The following is a 26,433-nucleotide window of genomic DNA, read 5'->3' as shown; positions in this document are numbered from 1 at the left end:
AACACTGACAGTTTTTTATCATTTCTGCTGCATTGTACAGATTATAGGATGTGCTGTTGCGTCCATTTCTTGCAGCCTTTTGCTGAGCACTGTCAAATTTATTTAAAGAAAAAATAAAAACGGACTGTAACACCTCAATGTCTGCAACATCATGCGATATTATTTACCACACCTGTAGTGTGCCCTTGAGGATCACTCCTTACACAAGGTGGGACTGCTTTGTGTTCCACAGGAGGCCACAGAAGACTCCTAAGGTAAAAATAGAGACTTAATGGGGGCAAGCAGGAAAATGATAAAACACCACCTCCGTGTGAAGCCTCTAACACAAGGCGCATCGCCAGTGAGAAATGAAGCTCCCTTAGTCTCTGGAAGACACTATAGGGGACTCACAAGAGGCCAGCTTAGGTATTGTTTGGGCTTCATTGAACGCGAGAGCCAAGATTTGCAGGCATTTTTACAAGCCTGAGTGTTTTCTGTCCTGCACCTTTGGTGAAATAAAGTGCTCCTAAGACTCCCTTGCCTGTCATCTTGCTTCTGCAACGAGAAGACAGAGGAGATCAAAGCTGCTTTTCCTCCAACTGTCACCCCAGTTTTACCTGTCGAGAAGAAACCTAGCCTCTTAAGCTGGGACCAAAGGAGAATAATGTCCCTCGTCAGAGGGATGGCTTCTGGCAAAGAAGAGCCTCAAGGGTCATTAAAGACGAGTTGAAAAGATGAGGAAGAGGAAAAGTCAATTAGGCTTTTTTTTTTTTACATTGTCAGGATGAACAGCCTGGCTGTGAAAAAAGAGAAAGGGAGGGAGATCTTAGTGGAGAAGTGTTGATCACAGAGGAGTGAGTTGGACTACTGGCTAGCCCAAGGGTTGAGTGGGGCCCAGACTTACTGGCACCTATACAGCCCTCAAAACCACAGAGACACAGCCAAGGACAAGACTCAAAATCGGCTTATATCTCTCTAATAACAGGTCACATGCCAGAGATGTAGACATTCATTCAGACAATACTGTAAGACAGGGAAGAAATTGTAAAGGGAATTAGATGTAAAACTCAGAGAGAAAAATCATGCAGCTGTACTTAAATCACATTCAGCCGACACTTGGGAGCTGATTGATGCATATTACCTTGGCAAGTGCAAATAGACTCTCCGACATTGGTGATTTAAATGTCTTTATTCGGTTCCTGCATAGCACAGCTGATCTCACAGCAAAGAGACTGGGAGAAACAATAACAACAAGGCTAATGGAAAGAGGATGCCTCTGTGTCAGAGGACACGGATTAGCCGGAATGAAAAACATGAGCATGAATATTAGGATTACATTGAACGAATGACTTTGAATTTGTTTCAGCTTCACTTTCAATTATGAGCCTTTATTATCAACCTCGGAGGTGTCCATCAAAACCACAGAACCCTCCCAATTTGACATCAGCATGAAAAGCTTGTGAAAACACAGGCACACCAGCTGTTTATACAATATTTTTAGCTACATTTCTCCTCGCTGGGAGAGGACAAGGAGCTGACTTGTAAAGGGAAAACTTGGCAAACTGAGATGGATGGCGACGGGTTTCCGTCCTGTCAGCATCTCTGCTCAGAGGCTTCTCCCTTTTTTGCATTTCAATAAATAGCTTTTCACGGAGATGCTACCTCAGTGTCTTATTGGCATGCAGAGAGCTAATGTGCTCATCTCTACGACAACCTAGCGCCCATTTACTTACACAATTTCTTTGACATTATTACCCTTCCCTTGATGCTATGTGCTCGTGGCAAACACGAGAGTACGATGTGCAGACTTGCACATTAAAGCAGAGTAATGGCTCTGCATTTATAGGAATAAAGTTTCTAACAGCCCTCTTTTTCTCCTCAGCAGGAGAATCATTAAAGCCATCTGGAGGTGGTGGGGGAGGTGATGGAGGGGTGAGTTAATGTGTCAGTGAAGGTTGCAGGGACAGGCAAAAGGGGTGAAAGACTAAGCCACCGGCGCAGGAGGAAAAAAACAAGTTGATGAGGGAGTTTCTGGTCTGCAAACAAGCTCGTACTGAACTGGTGACTGCGTGAAGGCTGGACTGCGACTGAATCACAACAAGGTTTTGTGGTATCAGTCCACTTTCACCTTGTAAGCCGTCTCTCAGAGACATGTCAGGCGGCTGTTGACCTTTCTCCACTGGAAGGCTGGAGTCCAAAGGTAGCCTGCCTATGTGTGGTGCTATGGATTTAGAATTGTGAGCTGGAGTGGTAAGGTTATCTCACCTATAAAATGAGTCAGACTTTAATCTGATTGATCCACGTGTAAACATTTCCCTCTGTCCAGCAGCCACACAACACTCACACACTGAAAGGAGACATGGAGATTTGATGCACTTGAGTTACAATTGGCAAGCCAGGTCCAGATATGTAATAGATGACTGTGTTGTGTGAATACAAAACAAGAAAATCTGGCAGTATGATACCGAAAGGAGAAATAGAAAGAAGAAAATTAATTGTGTAAAATTGACAAAAACAGCTGGATGCAATTAAAAAAAAAGCATGTTCAACTTAAAATGGCAGCTCTGTAATTGACCAGAGCCTGCTGGTTGTAGACATTCCTATATAAATAGCGTTACGTTATAAAATGAACAGATGAGCTGTGGGCAAAGAGACTAAGCCAGGCTGCACATTCAGATCCACACATATGTAAATGTAGCCATATATAAGCGTTTATGAGGAATAATGGGATTCATTCCATGAAAAAAGATTTTAAAAAAGCATGACTGGAACATATATGAGTTTTGTGGGTGTATTCAGTTTCAGGAAAGATCCTTTAACTTGGGTCGAAAAATCTGAGCAACAGTTGAGAGCGAGGAAGGGTGTAAAGATCAAAATTAATTAGATCCTGAAAAGATTGCAAAACAACGAACTGGATTGTAATTGGCTTGTCTTGGACAGTATCTTTGAAGACACATTTGTTGGGATTTGGCACTATGTAATAAAACTGGACTGAATTGAACTGATTTGAAACATTTTAAATGTACATCAAAAAGTTTTTGCCTCTGATCCCACAGTCAGTTCTTGTTTCTAAAGACAAAGTTGGAGTAAAACATCAGAGTGGGTCCGCACCGTTACTCTGCTGCCTGCTAAATGCTCAGATTTAACAGCACCTATATGCAAAGATGTTACTCGAAAGCTAAAAACAGTTTACTATGTGACATCAAATCCAAAATCTGGATTCATTTAGATTTTATGAGGAGGAGGGCACGTAAGTCTGAGGCCTGTTTAACATCTATGTTAAAGTACAGCAGCAACACTACAAATCTGAACACTCGCCAGGTGAGACGTCACAGTGAATCCATGGATGTCACCACGGCAAGGACAAAAACCCACGAGATAAGCACATGGACGCTCAAGACGTTTCCCAGAAACAACATAGCCAGAGCTCTGTGAGGCCAAAGATAATTACAGCACCTTGTGCCTAGTTTATTGCTTAAGACTGACTTGTGTATCAAGGTAAAGAATGAAGTAAAAATGTATATAAAGCAGTAAATATACTTGATTCCCTGTTTTTTTTTTCAACCAAATATATCCATGAAATGGTTTGCTTTTGTTTGCAATGGAAAATATTAAACAAATGTTAAGGATCGTATCAGACAAGATCAGAACAAATCATATCTAATGGAAGTGAATTGTGCTAAAAAAAATAAGAAAGAAAAGAAATCCCTGAATCACATTGTAAACTAGAGACATGTCAAGCTGTTTTATTAAAAAAAGAGACATATACCCTATGAGCTACAGATCAAAGACTAAGCTAGCTGCTGCAAAAGTTTTATCCATCACAAGTGCTAGTAACTACAAACAGAAAAAAATAAATCTAGATAATGCTCCATAACAGTACTGAGGTTTTACCGAAACATATCAACATCTGGGAAACGGGTTTAGCGGAAGCATCCACTTTAACCAACATAATAGTTTGGATTTCACTGGGATTCATCAGAAGAATATACCGGCTTTAGTCTAACATTTGTATGTTAATCTACTTTTTATACAGACAAACATATTTTATATGCGGGTTTTTACAAATCTAAAAACACAGTGTCACAGTGATATAAACAAACGGAACCCACATATTCCCAGTATCTGTCAGAAGCTTGTGTCATTGTGTATTACCACAGCACATACAACCCTATCTACAATGACAGTCAGTGATGTGTCTGAAAGGAAGGTTGGTAAAAGTTAAGTCACAGGTAGTTTCAAAAGAATGATTTCAAGTCAAGACTTCACTCTGCCCGGGGCAAGGTTAGAGTGAATTTTTCTCATCTTTGCAGCTGAAGGTAATCCTATACCCAGCAGAATGGCTAATTAACTGAATTTACAGCTCTTTACAGGGCTGTCGTGTTAGCAGGGTAAAGAGTACATTACAGGCAGAGGGGTGTGAGAATATGCTCTATATTTTAATATTGGCCGGGGTGGAGTTGGGCAAAATAGGCAGAATAAACACACATGGCCTGATGTGGATTTCAAAACACTATTTGTTCTGATACAGAATGGATTTTAAATGTCACGTCAAAGTGCACCACAAGCATCAGCTTTCTGGATTTGAAACCATGAGCGTATGCTTCTGTTTTACTGTTAAATAAACACACATTTGCATGCTAAGAAAAGGGCAGGGGAGGAAATCAGTCACGTAGCTCAACAGAGGAGCAAACCGGGAGGAAACGCGCCCTCGCGAGTGAAGACCATCTGAGACCATGCTCAAGCTTTCACCCAAAGTAGTACTGCTTGAAAACAAAGCAAAAAGACAAACTACAAAGCAGACAGCGTTGGCCTTGTCCTAATGATAAGACAAGTCAGCTGTGAAAGGACATGGTGAAGCAAGAAAAAGAGATTCATGATACATGAAACAGACTTGGAAGCACTCCACCCATAACAAAATCCCAAATTTGTAGTGCAGCAGCGGTGAGAAAAAGGGGCAAATGACACACATGCATGCACACACACAGTGTCAGCTGCACAGAGTGATAAGCTTTTAATTTTCACAAGGCGTGACACTCTCCTCCATGTTAGCTGTGAACTACATTAACAGTTAACTGATTGCAACTTCAGGTAATGAACTGATACAGTCGGAGTCGGCAAGCAGAGTGTGTTCGGCATTTCAAGTGCGTCCTTTCAAAAATAGAAAGAAAGCGTACCGTGATGTTCGTCATTACCATCCACTCTCAAATCTAAATTTTGGGCCGTACTGACCAGCCTGCGCCTGCCAGAGGAATGAAAGTGGGAGACTCCATTGTCTCATGAATGCCCTGCCGAGCTCATCCAGCACCGAACAAGCCAACTGTCTCTCAGCGTCTTCTGCGTCCCTCCCTGCCCCACTGGGGCCTCAATTAAAAACTCATCTGATGTCTAGTAACTGACAGAGACTCCATCACTTCGGCACATCCTTCTCCACCGAGAGTGGCATTAAGATGTTGGACTCAGAGTGGACTATTGATTTTTTTTTTTTTTTCGTTAGAAGGGTGGGGAGGTGTGCTTCATTTTTACAAAGCAACCTCGCAGTCCAGGGTGAACTCTGGTGTGATAATCACTTTACAACTTTGTGTTGCATAAATGTTTAATTAGCTCTAAAACAAGAAATGCCTGTACGGATGTCACTGGAGATGTGTAGGAGACAATAATTAGTGATGGCAATCAGTGCCAGGGCAGACTAAATGTCTGGTTGATACGAACGAGAGGTGCTGACAAACACAAATGGGTATGAATGGATTAAAAAGATGCCTTTACCACGTCTGCTCTCTGCCACAGCAGTAATATTCATTGTTTAGGACACTTTGGGTAGAACAGCAGGCTGCAAACTCTGATATAATGTCATCTTAGAATCTTTAGTGGTGAAATGCGAACCAGTTTGCAGTTGTACTCGTTCACAGCACTTTTCTTTCCGTGCCTGAATTTTCCACCAGCCTATACCTATTGCCGTTTATAACATATGCAAAAGATTTGTCAAAGCATTCTGCCGTGGCTGGAAACAGTTCAAATGAGAAAACAACCAGCTTCAACACACTTAAGTGCTTATAACAACAAGCAAGCCCTTTTGTTTTAAATCATTCATATATATCAATTTAAAAGACATATATATATACCGGTACAGTGTTAAAATGACATCCAGCACCTGCAGGTAGCATCATTCTGTCACTGGGTATGTGCAGGCTGCTGGTGGAAGAAACATCCAAGTGACAGAGTTCACAGATGGGCTCATTGCATGTAGAATAATACAGAGAGAAACTTCAAATGATGTTCAGTTTTAATCTAACACTGTGGACCAGCAACAACTTCACTGTGCTTACTCAAAGGGCTCATTCCACTAAGAACACACTGCAGCATGAGATTCCCTGGAGACCCTCTGTAAAGTGCACACCTTATTGCTGAAACAAGCCATGTGTTGCATCAGAATAGTGCAAAGTGGGTGTGAAATATCACTGACAATTTAAACTTCAACGAGACACTTACCGAACCATCAATTCAAGTGTTGTAAATCTGCAGTTTGTATTAGCTGTTGGCATTTTTTTTAGACTCTCTTTAGATGCTATGCAGCTGAAGCCGACAGCAGCATTTAGTCCCTGAACCGAGCGGGCCTTTTTAGGGGGAGGTTTCTGCTATACTTCTTGCAAACAAACTGACATTGTTGTTGTCAATATGTTCAAAAAGAAACACCTCTAATTCGTCTCTGAAAGTAAGGAGCACAGCTATCGGTGTTTGTCGTTACAAGAATAGTTTACATCCACAGGAAGGGTTACTGTTCACGTGATAACATCTCTGAATAAAATATAACAACCCTGCTCAACCCCGTATCACAAACCAATGTACGCTCTATCCAAAACATTAAAGAACATCCTGGACTTCTTCAAAGAGTGAGTTCTTAGTATGCTTCTCCCACTGCAGTATTACTAGGAGAATATATAATGACAGATTTTTTTTTTCTTTTTTTTAAAATACATGTCTCTGCCTAAGGCTCTCATTATAAAACAGCATTTCTCATTTTCCTCTGCTGCAGTCTTTGGTGGATACGGGAGAGACAGATGAATAGTCTCAAAGCAACCGAGCTGGGCAGGGCTCACACTCTGGTGCAGGTCAGAGCCTCCCTATTCGTCCATCTCTTGAACATAACCAAACCTCACAAGACAAGGCATTTCTTTCCCTTTTAGGCGTTAGAAAAAACATAGTTCTGGGTATATATCAAAGAGTGCCTGACATGAGCACTGCCCTATACGAAAAGGTAACTTCAGATGTTGCTACTTGCTAACTTATTAGACTTTATTGTGACACAAACAAGTTTAATTCTGTGGAAAAATATAACAAATAATCAATCACTGATATTCTGCAGGAAGGTTTTTCTTCATGCTGAATATTTAATGAACATTATTGACTATATTGTCACGATCGTGCGGTTTTGCTGTGGTTTCTGAGTCTAAGGTGGGGCTGGGCAGGTTTCCTGGGGGCGGAGTCTGGATTGCTCCTGCTTCTACACCGGTTACTCGTTTGCCCTTAACACCCACCACTTAAACGTAAATAAACTCTGTTCCGACTCTGATTCTCCCCGAGTCCTGTGTCTGCTCTTGGGTCCGTTTTTATGAGGCGGCTCGACACCTAGCCGTGACGTATATATTTTGTAAGTCATCTGTAACTGTCTGTTCAGAATGCTCTGATCTAAGGTAGAATTCCCAAAAGCATATTTCCCCTGGGAGTTTTTACCCTGCATGCCTCTGAAGAAAATCAGGAAGTGAATTACCAAGATCATTTTAGATAGTTACCATGTGTAACTAACTACCTCTAGCTTTGCATAACGACTATATGCAGACAAGCTTCTACTCGTTATTTCAGACCCTCAATTTCATGAAGCTAATGAGTAGCCCTGTGCCATATTTAGCTTAACTACTTTTTTTTTTTTTCAAATGCTGTCACTCCTAGCTTAAACAAATATGGCAATTAGGCACTAGCAGTGTGTTCCACTGACACATGAAAAGATAAAAGTAGGGATAGTGAAGATCATCATGAATCACTAAAACAGCTTTATTGAGTCAATTAAAAGGCTCTGTTAAATTGATCCATGCAGCTCCTCTGAAGTTTAGACATTTACTGAGTGTCAATCATAAAACCTCATTTCTTCTTTGTGTTTGAAGGTCTTATGAAATACCTTACTAATCAAAAATCACCAGTCACATTGGAAAGAGTGCCAATATTTTATGTAAAAGTAACAGTTATAACACAGTTACATTCTAATTTTACAAAAGCTAAAAGCAATTGGAGCCGGTGCTGTGAAGTCTGACAATGCCACAAAGCTTTTCCAAAACTCAAAGTCAGAATACAGTTTCTCGTGGGTTATTGCTTGTTTCCTTCTAGCCCTTTTAAAGCAGGATATTTTGGACAGACTGAAAAATGGCTCTGTAAATCTCTCTCAGCGGAACATGGCTAATCGCAGACTTACAACTTGTGTGCAGCTAAGTTATTTAACTCGAGAAAATTCTCTGCCTCAGGCCGAGGGGAAAAAAAAAGAAAAAAGCCAGGGACAGTACGATCATGCCAAAGCTCCACATGGGTAGAAATGTTCCACAAAACCAAGAAATGGTGACGAAAAGATGGTTTGATGAGGACATTTATTAAGAAAGCGAAAATAATAGCGCCTAAAGTGAGGAGGAGACTATTCAAATATCAAATCTCACATACAAGTGAGACTTTTTTTCCAAAAACCTAAAAAAAAAACTTCAACAGATAAAATGCCAAATAGGCCAAAAAGCTAGATTGACACGAGTGTGAAATAAGGATCAGTCAAACTTCTTGAAAACTTGCTATAAGAAAACCTTAAAGACTCTTTAGTTAGACCTGCAGTTTTACTGCCCTTAAGCAGTGCATGAAGTCATAAAACTCTTTTTTCAGGCTGGCGCCTTGAGACTGTAGTTGTTTCCAGGTGTAATAATGTGAACCAGGCCACTGCTATAAGCAGTGTTTATGCTAAGCAAGCATTTTCAGAAATAAAATGAGAGCAAAACTGACTCTTTCACTTCGGCCATGACTTTGGGACAGTGTTCTTTATACAAGAGAGTGACTCTGGACAACGTTAGTGATAAATGTTCAAACAGTAAGTGAACTTTACTTCCCTCAACAGTTTGTTCTTGATTGTAAAGCTTCATTTACAAAAACTCTTCTCTTCTTACCCTTTTTCTATATTGTGAGGCGATTAAAATCTCCGTTGTTGCTTTCAGTGAAGCTCGCCACCCCTTGTTTTAAAATTGATGAAAAATAAGAAAATACTGGGATTAAAAAAAAAAACATTCTTGTAGAATCAAAGGCAGATTTACAATGAATAGGGTTACAATTTGTCCTATTTTACTCTGTAACCTCAACAGCTTCTCTCCTTGCTTTGGGGTGCTGACACTAATTCTTCCCGTGTTGCACAACACACAACAGGAAACGCTCCTTTTCATCTTTGGGTATTAGTCCTAACTTTGTTGAAGCAGCATTCTTTTCAAACCGGTAACTGGTGAAACCATCAAGGCCACACTGTCATCACATTATGTATGAACTGAAATCCAAGGACATAAGAAGTTAGGCTGCCCTGAAGTGTTATTTAACAGGTAAAGAGTCCATTGTTGAATCAACTCTTTGATCCAACTTCTTATCCTCCTTTCCCAGCAGCATCATGTTATATACAAAAAGGCATCCCAAATGTTTTAAGCACATTTTTACTGAATGAGTGTTAGAATATAGATATAATAAATGGACAACTTGAAATTTTGAAACTTTTGGCTTTTAAACTACTCTTGTATCTGAAGAGTAGGAAAATAGGTACATTTACAGTTAGAACAGAGACCAAACCTGAGTCTGTCCAAAGACTGGATTCCCAAAACAATGTGTGGAACAACAGATATTAGTGCAACTCCATTTACAATCCTTAACCCCTTCAACGGCCACATATGCAATATGACCTCACATTACAAACAGCATCACTCTTTGTCTGGGCGAGTAAGTGGGTGAAAGTATGGAGACAGATACATTATAGATATGACAGACTGATGTGGTGTGGGTCACTGAGCTGTCTCTGCCACTGACAGAGTTGCACTTACTGCAGCAACACACATGGGGGGGCGATTCAATTAAGCACAGTTGACAATATTAATAAGGTAAGAGGAGCGAGTTTGTTTCCTTCTGGACAGTTTGTCTGTAACGAGCTGCAAGCTGTCAGGCTCTGGGGAGACATGCGTGGCTAAAGCCAGCGGGAGGATATTAATGTATCTTGAAGGGTATGTGAGTCATCTCAAGCCGCTGTCCATTCAGACTGGTATCATACGGAGCACAACCACAGCACGGCTTTAATCACTGTCATCACTGTGATACTTGACACCAGGGATTGAAATTAAGGGCCGTACCATAGGTGCTTTTCTTAACACAATGAGTGTCAGCGGGTGCTTATGTATATTCAAGTTAAGCTGTCATTACAGAGGGAGCCGCTCAAAACTTCTCATCTGGGAGAGAGGCACACTCAGTCCATTCTTAACTTCCATTTCACACTTGGTAATCAATTACTGGTCTCCAGAGTTTTCGAAGAAAAGAGTCACCTATACTGAGAATAAGTTAAATCTCTCAACACCCCCTAATTGAAACAACTTTAAAGCTTTAGACAATGGTCTCTTGAGTATCCAGCCACTAGTTTGGACTCTTTGCATGCACAGAAGCAATTTACTGAGTCTGCAAACATCCTTTGCAGGACAATAACTCATAGTGTTATCAGGTGTAGAGAGAAACATCAAATGAATGAGCTGAATAATTAAATGACCCAACTCTGAAGGGGTGCACAGCTGTTTGTTGGTGGATAACCTCCCAGTAACTCTGAAAAGCAGAAGCTAATATAATTTCATATTGTGAAGCCAGGACTTATGCCAGACCTTCTGAAACCAATCCCTCTTACAGGATTTAGAGGGAGCTATGTGGAATGTACACTACAGGAACCCACTGGTCCCAGTGATAGTCCTCGCTGCAAGTCACAATCAAAATGAACCCGATCAGTGACAAAAGAGGGCTTTTGTGCGTTTACCGCCATCATAAATACGATGTTCTGAAAAGGAAAGCCATGGAGGACAGAGAGGCAGGTTTTTACCAGTCAGCGAGCAGACATTAAGATGCCAGACTGCTGTTTGTCTAATCAAAAGCAGGATCCATCCCACAGATGCTGAACCCATGGAAGGCAGGAATAAACCCTGCAAGGTGTACTCATGTAGACAAACAAGATCTTCTTGTCCTCACAAATGTACTCTGCAATCACACACACAGCTGAGCTTTTCTGTGAGAGCAAACACTAAACACACAGTGAAGAGGAACACACACTCAATGCACTGCGCTATATCAATATTGCTTTTAATTTAAGCAAAAAAATAAATAAATAAAAAATCACTCTGACATCAAGACAGTGCCAAAAGCCTTTAAGGCTAAAGGTTGAAATGGAAGAGCAGCCATGAAATAAAGGGAGAATAAATCCCAGCACAAAGAAGAGTAGCGTATTTTATCCTCCTGACTGTGCCAGTGTAAAAGAGCTGCAACTGAACACTAAGTGAAACTTACCCAACAATCCCTCAGAGATGCAGACAGTACGACCAAGAGCATAATAAATAACCTTACCGTGGCCATAATACAGGGATAAAATTTCCTATAATTAAGGCCCAGAAGAGGACATTCAAATGTTTTAGGAGGGGTGACAGCGACAAGTGTCCCGAGTTAATAATCCTGATAGGAATTAATGTGCTTACAATGGTACCACTGCCGCCTACCTGGATTTATTTTAGATGGTCTACATTACTTAATTCATCTACGTGGTTGTTTTCTCTAGCTGGGCTTCTGATAAGACAGAGTATACATTCAGCAAGCGAAAGAGGGCCAATTTGTACACTGGGCACTAATTAATACAGCGCTTGGTCGGGAAAGTTGCCTGCTTGCTGCTCCGCAGACAACAGATCCATTTATATTGCTGTTTTCTGTTTCTCTGAAGGCTCTGTTAATTGCATTTAAATCAGTCCTTATTCAGTGAGAAGGTGGACCAACACGGTGGTTTGTTATGGAAAGCTTGAAGTTGAAAAACACAATACTAAATAACGTAATAGACCGACCGAGGTTTTGACAGGAGATATTGGCAGAGAAAAGCACAAATACCTATCATATGGTAAAATATTTACCGTGTAGCTGCAATCACTGCAATTTCGCCACAACAGTTACTTTTGTGAGAGAACCTTTGAACAAGTAGATCAATGCATCATTCTGTTTGGCCCTTTGGCAGTCCAGTACTGAAAGAGCAATACTTTCACTGCAATTTCAGACAGAAAATAAACTTCCACACAATACCTGCAGAGATTCTAAGTGGAAGAAATAATGGAAATGAACAACAATCTCATAGAAGATTTCTCACAAACAACAGAGAGCACTGAGCACTTTATGGGTCAAGAGAGGATGAGGTAGGTAGAGGTAGAGATAGCTATTTAGATGGCAATGTAACGTCAGGATTAAACTCTAAAGGCATAATTACATAGTCAGTCAAAAGGAGCAAGAAGCAAGCTGGAAAATATCTGATGGTGGGGGAAAAAAAAACACTTGATAGATGAATGTTGCTCACACAATGTTAGAATCGGTCTTCATGACAAAGGTCAATGTTTATATAGCAATTAAAGTTGTTTTTTAACCTTGGTTTACTCAGTGAAGGTTGGTTTAGAATCCATACGCCTCACAATCACGTGTAATAAACAATCTCCTTGGGGAAATAAATCAGACAAAAAAAAAAAAAAAAAGTGTACCTCAAGCAGAAAAAAACAGCAGAAACAGAAAAGACTATCTGAGGGAAACTACGAGTTAAACTGTTAGCGTGTGGCCTAAAAGACAGCAGAGCAAAGGTTCGCCATAGTGACCGCATTCACTGCTTCGTGAAGACAACTGGGCTCGGCAATGTGTGTGTGGTCTCTTTGAGATTTAGGACAGTTTGATATTAGTAGCAAAGCCAAGCTGTGAGGGTCTGTTAAAAGACACTTTTCACTCTCACAGACACGTGGCATTTTTCCATCATATGGCGCAGCGCAGCTTTAATAGATGCGTTTGGCATCTTTTTAATGTGAGCATCACACCGGAGTGATCAGAGCTGAGAGAAATACAGCCATGTGTAAATCTTTATTCTTGGTTTAAAATCGAGCTCTTGGCTTCGTAATTCCTGTGCGCGCCCTTATTCCCTCTGTGCAAACACACGAGATGTTCTCGTTTCACGTTTCACCATCACGCTGACAGATTTGTAAACTGTGGCCCCTGATTTCCAAAAGATTTCTCCCTACCGAAAACAAGGAATTGAGCAGGTGTGTGCAGGACTTGTGGTGGGACACCCGGGTTTGCAGTGTTCAGGTCATCGTTTAGTTTTGGCTCAGCTTGCTTGGAACCAAAAATGACTTGGTAATAAGGACCTACTCTTGAGTGTGCAATCAGTTCCAAAAACCCTGTGTAGTCAAGCCAAGTCACACCATCTAAAATGTAAAGCCAACAAGTGTGACTGATGCGCAGCAAAAAACACTCGGTCCAATCAGTCCCATGCGGTTTCACCAAGAAAAGGCACGAGAGAGTCCAACCTTACATGCTCTGTGTAGTTAGGTCATCTATAGGTAAGGAAAACATTAGCTTCATTTTTCAGAAAAGGTTTTTTGTGTGTGTTTGATGTAAAAAAACAACATTCAAACCACGTTTTCTACTAAATGGTGGGAAGAGTAGGCTAAAGCTTTTTCATGTATACGTTTGTCTTTCTTGGTCTTTTACAGAGAAAGGGAAGTTCAGATGTTTCAGTCTTTCAGACTTGGGACTACAGAAAGCCTTGATTAGAAATCGTCAAATATGACATAACTTTTTAACGACTATGTGTACAGTGTGTGTATATTCACTGTATTTTGTGGTTATAGGAGGAATTAAACCATCACATACTTGAGAAAAGCACACATACATGCTGCTTTTATTATGAACCTAACCACAAAGCCACGGCGCTGCACAGAGAGGACCAAAGAATGGCAGCTAAAGGGTCAAATTCAAAAGAAAATCATGTAGGTGGTGCTGGTGGCTGAGGAGGGATGGGGTCTCCCTCTTTGTCACTGAGCCCATCTCCAGCCCATCAGGCCACAATGCTACAGCTCTGAGCTCAGCAAACGTTGTTGTCTCTATCTTACTTTCTGTCATCAACTTCTCCCCCCTCTCCTCACCCTGCCTCCGTGGCTCCCTCTCTCCATCTCCCAGGCTCATCTTTCCATCTATTTCATTCACACACTCCATCTCCATCCGCACACTTTTCACTGTAAATGCTGTGCCAGCAAAGTGATGCTGGGGAAATGGCGCCATCCTCATTGAGAAAGCAAGCAGATGGAGTGGGGGTGGTGCTGGAGAGGGTGTTCAGTGAAGGCCCTGAAACTCAACCGTCAGACAGCACACTGCAGTAATCACACAGCTCCAGTAGATGGAATACGTTGCCAAAGTTTCACATATAGAAAAGGATCAAGGTGAATTTTTTTTTTTTTTTAAAGTAAGGATACAGTCTTGGTCTTGAAAACCTTCAAAAACGTTATTCTTTTTGAGGAGAACAGAACAAAGTGGTCAGAAAATGCTCGGAGTGTGAGACGGAGGAATAAGGGGGGGGGTTAGCACACAGGCACAGTGTCCACGCCAGCAGATAGGCCACGGTTCATTTGAGGACTGAAGCTGCTCCTTTCCATCATCCGGCTGTTCATTAATACCAGCTGTTGCCGTAGGCCTGTCTGAATCTCAGCCTGGCTTCCCTCTGCAAATCTACCAATATCACAGCAACACAAAAACACTCCCCATAGAAAAGATTGTCTTAAAAAGGGGAGCCCGACACTCTGCAGGCCGTGTTTACAGGAACAACTGTCTGTGAGATGTTTGACAGTGTGCAGGTGATGCGTGAGGACTTTGAGGAAACTGGTGGTAACTATGAGAGAGGTGAGCTTAACATGGCTGACTCAACACAGACTCCACTTGCAGCTCATGACAGAGCACACAGCGCTCTCCTCAGTGTGGGTAAAGGGTTCATTTTCTCAACATTAACCTTGTCAAACTCCTGTTCTGCTTGGGGAGATTTGTATTACTATTGTAATTTTTCAATCAGAGATCGGAGAGAGTGTGAAATTATCACACGCTCGTTCCCTCTCTACCTCCCCCCACCCCACTCTATTTTTCTTACCTCCCACATGTCTCACTATTTTTCCCAACTTCCGTAGATCTTTTAGAATTTCCAACCCATTTCAAACGTTCCCATAAGATCAAGCACTGCCTGAGTGTGGTGATCGTGGTTGTGTTTACAGAGTATACAGAAAGCGCATTTCGCTGTATCAACTCGACTTCGGCTCATTCTGCAGTGCTGTGCTGGGTCAAAATTAATTACAGAAACTGTTAAGCACACACCAGCTGTTGTAAACAAATGCAAACACATTTTCATTTCAAACAAGCCCTCTCGCATCTTGCCACATAAAATGCAATAAATCTTCTGTGTATTAACAAATAACTCGGGCCATCATCAAGCTGTGCAGGCGCTCCGACTGAAAAATGACTCTTATTCATGTGCACCCAGTTGCAGGAAGTCCCAGTCACCACTGTTGTAATTAAAGGTTTTCCCAAGGTTTATTTGGGGATTTGCTTCTTTTGCTGTCCCTCTTGAATCTTTGCTACATCACACTTCAACAACTCCAGTGCTCTTAAAACGACCATCTTTTTTTCACTCTACTCTTGGTTGTTTTCTTTAATAGGGTCTGTTCATTCTGAGTTTCTTTACTTTTTCTTTACAACTCAGACTGCCAAAGCTATTATTTAAATGCAATTACCTCATGAGACCATAACTGTTGAGTTGTTGCCATTCAGTTCTGTACCGATACTAACACAAATGTCATTTGTGCACATTTGTTTGAAGCCTCTGTACCTTAAGATGCCTAACTTCATCAGACAGCTGTTCACTGAGCATCTATCGACATTAAGATTATGGATTTAATTGTAAAGCCAAACACTAAATGGAGACATTATGGCTTCTAAGCAAAATAAAAAGGACAGACAGCCCAATAACTGAGGAGGCGATTTGTTGGATCACAGCATTCACAGTTGTTTGTCTGAAAAGAATTAAATGAAAAATCCTATAACAACAGCTGTAATTCAGTGTTTGGCCGTAAGTGCATCCATCACCATCTACTCCAGTACGTCTTTTGGTTGTGATGACATCAAATGACAACATAGCCACACTTGATCATCTGTATAGCATATAATCTCATGATTATATGTTATCAAAGCGCATCTCGTAGAATATTTCTGGCTGTGCCACTGATGTTTTCCGCATTCTTGTCAGGGAATCAAACTGTAGAGTTAAAAGGTTTGGCTTAACAGTTGAGCTTTTACTCTCTGTGGTGCTAAAACACTGACTCGGCTGCCCTTGAAAAAACAAAGTCTAAAAGCACCAATCCAGATAGCTCTCTCAAAAATTTCAAAATAAATAAAAAAAACAACAACAGTCTGTAAAAGGGAATGAGACAAATTGAAGGAAGTGACATGAAGGGTAATGATGTAATGGTACACGAATCCAGCAAAAAGAGAACGATAACAGCACCCACAAATTATTCTAGCAGACACTTTACAGTTGTACTATTCTCGCAATGTGTTTAATACCTTCCCACTCCCCCAATGGTCCCTCTGACTGGTTATCTGCTCTGTTTTGAAAAAGGCCAACCAAACTGTTAGAAAGGCCACCTTCACTCAGCCGTCCAGTCCTGCCAATCGGCCATCCTGTTTCCAGACAGCACAGTCATTTCCCAGCCCAGTGGAGCAGCACTCCCTGACCTCTGCCTCGACCTCTGTCTCAACAGCCCGAGCATCAGCACCAGCTACAGTCCAGAGAGCTGGCTCGGGCCACCTCTACTTATTTATGAGCCATTTCACACAGTGCTGCTCCCATTAGAGACCCAGCCATAGCCCACCTTACACGGCATCCTTACTGCATTCAACACATGGAGTACACCAGCAGGGCCAGGGGGACATGGTCGAGCAGTGGATAGTGTTGTGGAAGGGTGTGTGTGTGTGAGGGAGGGGGGGTATCCTATAAGGACGGTGACACATTCAGCTTAAAACTGGATCAACAACCAGACAAAGGCGTGCATATAAGTAAAAAAAAGAAGAAACATTTCCTGCATACAGCTGCTAGGAAACTAATCGCTTCGTTCTTGCATATTACTTTATTACTGTTTCATCTTTTGAAATGTGTGATGAATACTTATTTGACTATCCTCAGGGATATAATCACCCACTGATCTAATTTAACGATGCAGAAGAACTGATGGGTTTTGCTTATTGCACTGTAATTGGACATTTCATTACTTCCTATTCATTTCATTGTAGCTTTGCTTTGACTTAGGAAGACACAGAGAGAAGTTAAGCCTCCACAGGAGGAAATTTGTTTGACAGATTGATTCACAAAAGCATACAGTAATAATTAAAAAAGAAAAGGGAAAAAAAAGGAAACTCTGAATATGCATGAGTGAGAAAAATGATTAGTCTGAGCTGCTAACATTTAATCACTGCATGAAGTCACTGAAATTAGGCTGTTTACTTTGCACAAGAATGAAGGTTGACTGAAAGCATCTTACGAAGAACTAGAGGAGAAGAACCACTCCCACCTGTGATCGTGACAAAGGCAAAGCCCTCCTCGCCAAGTAGCGGGTTGATCAGACGGCAGCTGTAGGTGCTGTTGGGCTCCAGCACTACTGTCAGGATGCTGGTCATCGTGAACAGCCCTTCTTCGTTAGCCACCACTGACGTGGTGATATTGTCTGTCAGGTTGCGGCCACTCTCGTCCTGCCATATAACACTGCCTTCTGGGTATCCTCCATATGCCAAGCAAGTCAGGGCGACCTCATCACCTGGCCGCAGGTTGGATTCAGGCTTTAAAGTCAACACAGGCTTGGTGTAGGGAGCTGGGAAAATAAGAAGAGAAATAAGGAGACGAAAAGTGCGAGGACTCAGGGAAGGAGGGACAAGATGTAAGGAAGTGGATGGGTGGGTGAGGATATAGAGACAATGACAATGCAACAGCGACAAACTCGATTTACTAATTTCAGATTTTCTCCAGTGAGTGTCACCCTGGGAACTGCTTGACATGATTCCCATTAAAATCTTAATTATATTTAGCAGCTCAGCATAACACAGCACTTAAGATCCTCAGCCATAGACAGCATCTGCAGCTAACAGTGATGCTGCACCCCTTCACTTCAATGCTGCTTCATCTGGAGACCCAACGCACTGAGACACATCCAGAAATTTGTGGAGGGAAGAGGTGGGGAGGCCTGGGAGAGCACCAACATGCATCAAAATTTGGGACGACTCAGCCCACAGCCAGAAATGGAAGCGGGGGGTTGAGTTGTCAGCCTCGACTGCAATTGTGCTCCTCCAATTCCTCGAGACAAATAATATGTAGAGAGAGAGGTGGAAAGGGGGAGGATGCTTTATTCCCACAGCCAATCACAGCACATCAAACAAAGGTGCAAGGGTGATGAAATAAGTTTGCTTGAGCTTTTTTTTTTTTCTTTTTTTAAAGTGGCACAAAGACCGATTTAGCATGGGCCACACCAACTCCTCCAGCTGTGCATTTGACTTACAGATTTCCATCAAGGGCTCCTTTCATTTTCTTCCAGTGCAGCATGAAGGAGGCTTGCGATAGTAAGAGTAAATATTGGCTAAAAATAGAATTTCTAAAAATCCACGTTCACAGTGTGAAATAGAGTCAATTTGTCGCCGTTGGACACACTGTTTTCCTTTTAACACTCAGACAAGAAAAAAAAAAAAAGAAATTGTTATTCATCAACGCCGTCTAATGCACATCCTTCCTGGGAGAAGAGTGGAGCAATTCTCATAGCAGATATAGAAATGTGAAAAGGAAGGGGAGGCAAAGCATCATTGTAACTACAAAAAAAAAGGGTCTCAGCTGTGAAGGAGGGCGATGTAGCCACACGGGATACAAGATGTTAGCGGTGACTGATTGACCATGACAACAGCTAATAATCAAAGTCAGCAGATATTGATTATGAAAGGGAACACAATCAGTGCTTATTGACAAAAAAACAATGCTCAGCAACACCAAATAAGCCGTTTATCACCTGTTTACATCTTGTGAGAGGAAATTATTCTGAATTACCCATAACTACTGGTGTGTATGTGGTCAGTCCGTTGATGTCATGAAGACGAGGTACAAAATAAGTGCTTCACAATGTATTTCTGTCATTTGGAAGTTTAACAGATAGGCCATCAAGCACTGCAATATGATGATCAATACTATGATCATTCATTTGTGACCTTACAGTTGTTGTTGTTTTTGTTTTTTTCCGTTTGCTTCAAGTGAAAACTGATATGTGTAAAAACAATGTGTAAACAATACCGTGCAAAGGCCAGAAAGAATTCTCCATCGAGCAATACCATAGATGGAGGCATAAAAATCATCCTGCAGCATTATAACAAGCTCAAACACACAGCTGGAGTCGTTACTGTAATCCTGGTGAAAAAGGTTGCAAAGTTATGCAACAGACTGAACCTGCAGAGCCCTCATCTCAGCATCACATGTCGAATGTGGAATCGGATGATGAGACTTAAGTAACTGGCGCCGCCTAAATTCACAGAATAACTGTGACAAGTTCTTCTAGCTGCTAAGACCAACGTACTTGCCAAGAACCTTGAAGATTCCGTGTACGTTTTGCTTTTGGTCAAGCATCCAAACATCAAATTCCTCCTCTGAAAGGGGAGATGTCTGTGCATTTAAGCAAAGGCAAACATGAAGGTTCTATGAAGCAGACAAAGTGAAACTGTACCCATCACTGTTGGTTTGAAGCTGAGAGGCTAGCCAAGGATGTTGATTACAGTCATACGAAGTTAACCAAAGCTAACAACATACAGCATAAAAGATGCTAACAACACTAACCATTCTAATAGGTCTGATAAAACTAAACTTTTTAGCAGAATAGAACCTAGAACCTCCAGAAGTTAGTCTGGATCTGACTGTGGCTAAAACACGTAATCTATCAGACGATTAGTTCTACGATGACTTCATGGTCTACTTGGAGCCACACACGCTTTGAATAGCTGTTAGCTGTTAGCTGTGCCTCTCTTTGGCCTGCCGACCTAGTCCAAGCAAAGTTGTTGGGCAACGCTTAATTCAGATCCAGAATTTCTAAATGAGGGAGAAATCCTCCATTCTCATCCTTTTATACCTTTTATTGAAGAAAACCACAAAAGTTTAGGCATAATATGGAATCTTCAAAGTTAAAATGGTGCTCATCTCAGGTGTTGATCAGCACTGTGTAATAAATCAGTTGATACAAACTATATCTGAAATAACTTTTACAAACACTCCCTTTTGAGCCTGACTCACCTGCCACCTGCAGAAACAAAGCGGCGCTTCCATAGTCCTGCACCCTGACAAAGCAGGTGTAACTGCCTTCGTCAGCCACCACCACCCTGCTCAGCAGGAGCGAAGCGTTGCCCAGGCCCAGCTCGCTGGGGAACAAGCTGGTGCGGTTGGCAAAGGTCTCAGCCTGGTCCACCAGCTGGTCGCGTCCCGCCCAGTACCCATGAACGCTGCGTTTGGTGTCTGTCAGCTGCCAGAAGACACTCAGATCAGACAAGTTGAAGGGACCGACGTGGCTGAAGGAGCAGTTGAGTGTGACATCGCTTCTGTGCAGCGCGACCACTGGTTGCTCCGGGACTTGGAGTTCCAGCACAGCTGTAAGAGAGGATGTGGAATACGAAACTAATGTCAATCATCAGCAAAAAATAATTAATTCATTTCGATTTTGCTCGATGCAAAAGAATCTCTTCACTACAAAGGAGTATGATCAAATGTGCTTTTATACATTCTTTCTAGAAAACAGCTGCTTATGGGAGCCTTCACTATGCCAGACAACACCTCTTTGTCACCTAGGTAGTATTAAATATACAGTAAACACGATTAGCTAATACTACCTGGCCCAGATCAAGTATAAATACACAGTATTCGCTGAATCACGGCATTAATTCCGTGTGCCGTCTTCAAGTGAAACAGACTTGCACCTACTCAAACTTGAATGTCTTTGAAAATTAAAATGGATGTAACATTTTAAACATCTAAAAAATATTCTGTGGCTGCTTCAGAGGCACCCATCCTCTCACATTCATCCCACTAAGCTGGGATGAATGTGAAAGGGAGGAAGAAGAGGGGTTCTCTAGGTAGGCATCGGGACTTTGTTTGCTTTGCCTCCTGGCGATGGCTCAGTGCAGTAAAACTCAGTGACGGAGGCAACAGCATCTGTACAGCTTTGGTTTAATCTTTAGTTAAATCTGAAAAAATCTGGAGGAGGTGATGGCGGTTGAAGATAACTGCAGTGAAACTCTTGAGTGTGTTTTTCGTGGGAATGAAAAGTGACTGTGTTTCTTGTTCAAAGGCTGTTTTTTTTTTCCCTTTCGCATTTGTGTATATGTGTGTGTGTGTGTGGATTGTTTTGTCTAGACTAGACCCAGAGCAAAGAGTACGGTGCATAATCATTTTGGATTAGCAGCCATCTCAGGTGGTCCTGAGTACATCCATAGTTTCCTCAAGAGTCAGCATTCTCCATTGATCCCCGTCTGCTGTTATAGAGCACTGAGACACTCATCAGCATCACAGGGGAGAAAAAAGCCACTCGGTCCCCGGGCAATACATTCTGCTTTATGCTCAGCCTCTCTAATTGTTGTAATCACATTGGCATTTTAGCCTCTTCACCCCTTTTTGAGCTCCGTCTATAACACAGCCAATGTCAGTGCTGAATCACTTTGCTGTGAAGGAGATCTGACTGCTGCAGAGGTGCTATAATGACTTCCCCCATTAACAACAAACAAGTCTTTCATCTGAGAGGGTTCATACGGATGGGTAATGCTAAGTCAAGGCAGCCCCATTTTCAATCACATTCAGCCAATCCCCGCAAGGTGTCCTCTCCACATCACACCCCCACCAACCAAATCGTCTGCAGGAACAGTGCCACCTTATGTCTCACCTCCCAAGTGCAGAAAAGGGAGCGAAAATGGACAGCATGGTGTGTGCAGAGCTCTCAGCATGGGTGCTGTGGTTTAGATGTCTTAGGAAAAGACTTTCAGAGAGAGAGACATGTTCTTTTTTCTATCCAAATGTAAAAAGGTTAAGTACTGGGCACTGCAACATAACATGTTTCCTTTGTCTGAAACGTAAAGAACGAAAATAGAAACAACACTGGAAAAGAAAATTGTCTATTTTTTCCAATCATAGTCCAGCATACCTGAGCCACTGATTAATAGGTTGGTTTGACTTCATTTCAACTGAGATTTCTGCTCCACCATTTTGACCTGGAACAAATCATCAATTCCAACCACGTGCCACTCACAAAACAATTCTCCAACCCTGACAGGGATGACGGGGAAGACTTTTTTTTTCTAAACTGTGATTACAAAAGCCCAACACGCTTCTGCTGCTGTGTGTGTGTGTGTGTGTGTTGTGGGGGTTCCATCTCCCCCATATTGTGCCCACATTCACTCAGCAAGGCGACAGAATATGGAAGAGTTATCACAGCAAAGCATGGCGGTACTGTTGCGCTATCAGTGGGGAGAACTGAAATTTCTGGAGTGTGTATTTGCACGGTCTTTGGAGGTGGCCCAACCTTTGCGGCGCTGGTGTTATTTGTAGGAGTGGAGGGTCAGTGACAGCCCTCTACGAGACGTACGTGTTGAAGGAGGAAGACAGAGAGCAATTAAATCACTCCCTGAGCAGCCTGGGATGACTCACACCACTGACTTCCTACACGAAGGGGGAAGGGAAGAGGGAGACAGAAAGAGAGGCCGGCGTTGGGCTCACACTTAAAGATAATATCTGGAAACAAGCCAGGGAAGAGACTGTGGTGGAGCCTCACACACTAATCCCTCAACCCAGACCAAAGCCATGTCAGAGATAGAAACTCCTCTCTCTACTATCCTCCTCATCCTCCCTCTTTCCCCACACACTTCTTTTAACCAGTGACCTGCCACCTACTCTGACCCTCAGCAGAGCTACTGACCTGCACTTGGAAAAAGAACACAAGGGGAGCATTTTGCATTGCGTCACGGGGAAGGCACTGGACAGGAGAGTAGGAAAAGCTGTGCCAGCTGACGTCATGGAAAAAACGCACACGTGCTGTCCTATTCAGAGGTGAAACACCGAGGCGCCAAGCAAATCACTGCACACTTGGCTGTTTTTGATATGCTGTTATTTACGGCGACCATGTTGTATGGAGGATCTAAATGGTGGTCTCTCCGGAGGTCTGCACCTTTTCTGCCAAGACACAAGTCTGAGAGACTGAAGACTGGTGAGGGGGCTGTGCCGCCCCATTGTGTCTTCTCTGGGGTCAAGCGAGGATCTGATGTCTCCCTCTCGATAAAGAGATGCTCAGAAGCCATAGAGGGCAGGCTGGGAGACGTCAGGCCGTGGGGATTTACTCACTGCACTTTGTGTTTATGGGCTTCAGCTCTGTTTGAGTGCCTGTGAGACAGAGACAGGCACTTTCACAGCCGACATGAAATAAACTCATTACACCCTTTGTGAGTGCTGGCAACGGGCCCCGCTTACCAGCCAGACACTGGGCTGGCTGGAAAAGACTGAGTGATTTTTACATTGCGCTCCACTCTACTTTCAAGACTAGCCACCACCTTGTCAATATCAACACCTCCCTCCAACCAGCTTTCCTCAAATCTGAAAGGCATGGCTGTTGCTGGGTTTTTCCTACAGTTAACGGCATTCTAACGCGGCACGTGAGACCGAGCGTGAAGGCTGGCGAGGAGACTGGGAGACACAAGGAGGGAGCAAATATGTGAATCTGAGGTATTATGGGCAGGGTGCTTGCAGAGTAATGTACCAGACTGTTCATTAAATCCAGAGACACCTCACATTAACCTGGGAGACTCAGACAGGTAAGGGCACGTCTGCACCCTTGCACATTTACGAATACAGTGTGTTGGCACATCAAATAGATGGATTGGGCTCCGTCAATTCAAGTATTAGTAAACTCAAGGTTTTATGTCGAAATTGAGACAGTTACAAATAACCAGACACCATTTCTGAGTTCATGAAGTCTTAAAGTGCTGATTGTTGAAGCCGTACTCATCAAGTTCTCTTTATATTACTATAAGAACAGCATGAGCTTGAAAGGATTCTCATATTTAAATTAACTAAACAGCTGTGGCCACTACATGAAGCAAGTCACATTTCAAAGATAGGATTTAATGCCTTCCAAGCAAGCACTATTAACACATGCAAGCTTTTCTCAAGGCAGACATTTTAACATTTAACACGAAGCAATGTTCAGGCGCAATTAGTAACATTAATAATTGTAAGCTTCTCTTTAATTGCGCTAGTTTCAGGACACTAGCACACCGGGAAACTGGGAAATCAGTCAAACCTGGAATATCCATTTATTTTAGGTGTGTTTTATTTACGGTGATGTAGCTGCGTTTACGTATCATGAGTACAAAAGCACGAATGTGCTATGGTGGCGTTTTGTATTGGAAAGGCATACGAACAAACACTTTTTCAATGAAAACAAGTTGATTCGAAAAAACATAAAATCACTTCCGATGTTATGATACTTTATGTCTTGCGATCTGTTGTGTGAAAATTTGAGCTACTGACTTATCAAACGACACATTCAGCCTGTATTTTAGGTTTAAAATAGACTGTGGCGGCAGATTTACCGCTGATGTTGTTAACATCTACTGCTGGGAGAAAAACTTTGCCGTAGATTTCACACTTGATGTGAACTGCATTTGTTGCTGTGAGCTGGAAATACCATCGGAACAATGGGTGCGTGGTAGACGGGAACAAATTTCTACACTTGTGTTAATTCATTTGGAATGCCAGAGAAACATGCTGTCAGAAAATACTGAGGTTTTTTTTTCATTCCTAACACACTGCAGTGAACTTGAAATGACCTTGGACTCACAACTACAATAATACAAATAAATAATACAGACAAAAACTTCTCGCAACTCTTCCTTCTTTGTTCTCAGGTGCTATAGCACTGTGGCTTCTTTAGCTGGAGTTTCGTGGACCTCACGCAGTCCCTGGTCCTGTGGTCCTTGCTGAATGCAGGTGTACATAATGTTCCTAAAACGGCCACGAGGTTCTCCAAAGGTTCCCTGCACTCTAAAGACCCCACGCCTCCTGAGAAAGTTAAAAATGTGTCCATATTTTCATGTAATTCTAGTGCCATGTCCATGATCCTATCAGTGGAAAACAGTGGGAAATGTGAATGTTACTCAGCAACCGATGGAAACCTCGTGAAACTTATGTGAAAAGAGTTTATTCAATGATGTAGGCTGAAAAAAAAAAGGCCCAAACAGCTCAAACACATCTAAGTGGTTACTTTAGCCTATTGCATCTGTCATAGCACAAGAAGCAAGCCGCACCTGTGTCTTTACGAATTTTAGGTCTATTAGTTTCCAACCCCATGCTAATTAGCGATGCTCTTGGTGGACTGTGGAGATCATTACTGAGAAGAACTGGTATCTCACCACAGATCTGGGCATTCGCATCTGCACATGCTCAGTATTTTTGGCCTCGTGCTAATTTGCCTGAGTTAGTACATTTAGACCCTGAATTCTATTCATGTAAACTACCCGGTCGGTCGCAGTTTGCTCCAGACGTGTAGAGTTTAATCAAACGGTGGAGCAGCTTATTTCTTCTTGGGGAAAGAAGAAAAAAAACAGATTCTTAAAGCTGACCAAGCTGATCAGTTCTGTAGAACTCGTACGAGACTTTCAAATGATAGTCGTTTCTTTCCACTGTCACGTATTGACTCATTAAGTGGAGGGATTGTGTAAATACTCCAAAGATGCATTAACAAGTGAATTTCATGCAGAACAGACACCCAAAGGCCAGAGAACACATTGATATTCCACACTTGTATGACTGCTGACAGCTCCCTGGCATCACACTGTCTGAGGAATCGGACATGAGGTACCCTGACACTACAATGGAGAAGCTGCTACAAAAGCTGCTCTGGAGCAGGGAGGTTCCCATCATCCCAACCGCATACACACACGTATACAAAGGGTATAGACATGCCTGAGCCCTTGCGCTGTCCTTGACGCACAAATACGCACACAGCAGACAACAATCTGACATTGTTCCAGTACGTTTTGTCTGCAGCTCTATCTGCACTGATCATTTTCATAGTTCGCTAGCTTACTCAGCTCATACGCTCCATATCTACTGGCACACATACATCTTTTGCATGAAATTCAATACCAAATTCTTCCAGCTCAATAAACAAAACAACTTCACCCCAACTTGAACCGGTTCGATACCATTCAACCACACAAAGTAGAACACGTTGCAGCCTTCCCTCATAAATCTCATAATTGCTA

The 26,433-nt window shown here is 42.2% G+C and overlaps 1 protein-coding gene across 2 annotated transcripts in view; it reads right to left on the bottom strand.

Annotated features, from left to right (window-relative positions):
• cd276 (CD276 molecule) overlaps positions 1 to 26,433 on the bottom strand; it is a 62,184-nt gene that overhangs the window by 26,550 nt on the left and 9,201 nt on the right. For both annotated transcript variants that reach the window (XM_072380242.1, XM_072380241.1), the window contains exons 3-4: positions 20,426 to 20,776; positions 17,685 to 17,981 (exon numbers count right to left, since the gene is read on the bottom strand). In XM_072380242.1, coding sequence (XP_072236343.1) covers positions 17,685 to 17,981; positions 20,426 to 20,776 — 648 coding nt within the window. The remainder of the gene's footprint in view (positions 1 to 17,684; positions 17,982 to 20,425; positions 20,777 to 26,433) is intronic.

The sequence above is a fragment of the Leuresthes tenuis genome, unplaced genomic scaffold (genome assembly GCF_036924035.1).
Source record: "Leuresthes tenuis unplaced genomic scaffold, fLeuTen1.0.hap1 SCAF_2, whole genome shotgun sequence".
NCBI lineage: Eukaryota > Metazoa > Chordata > Actinopteri > Atheriniformes > Atherinopsidae > Leuresthes > Leuresthes tenuis.
Note: the sequence above shows the minus strand (reverse complement) of the source record. Positions and strands in the feature narration are given on the sequence as shown.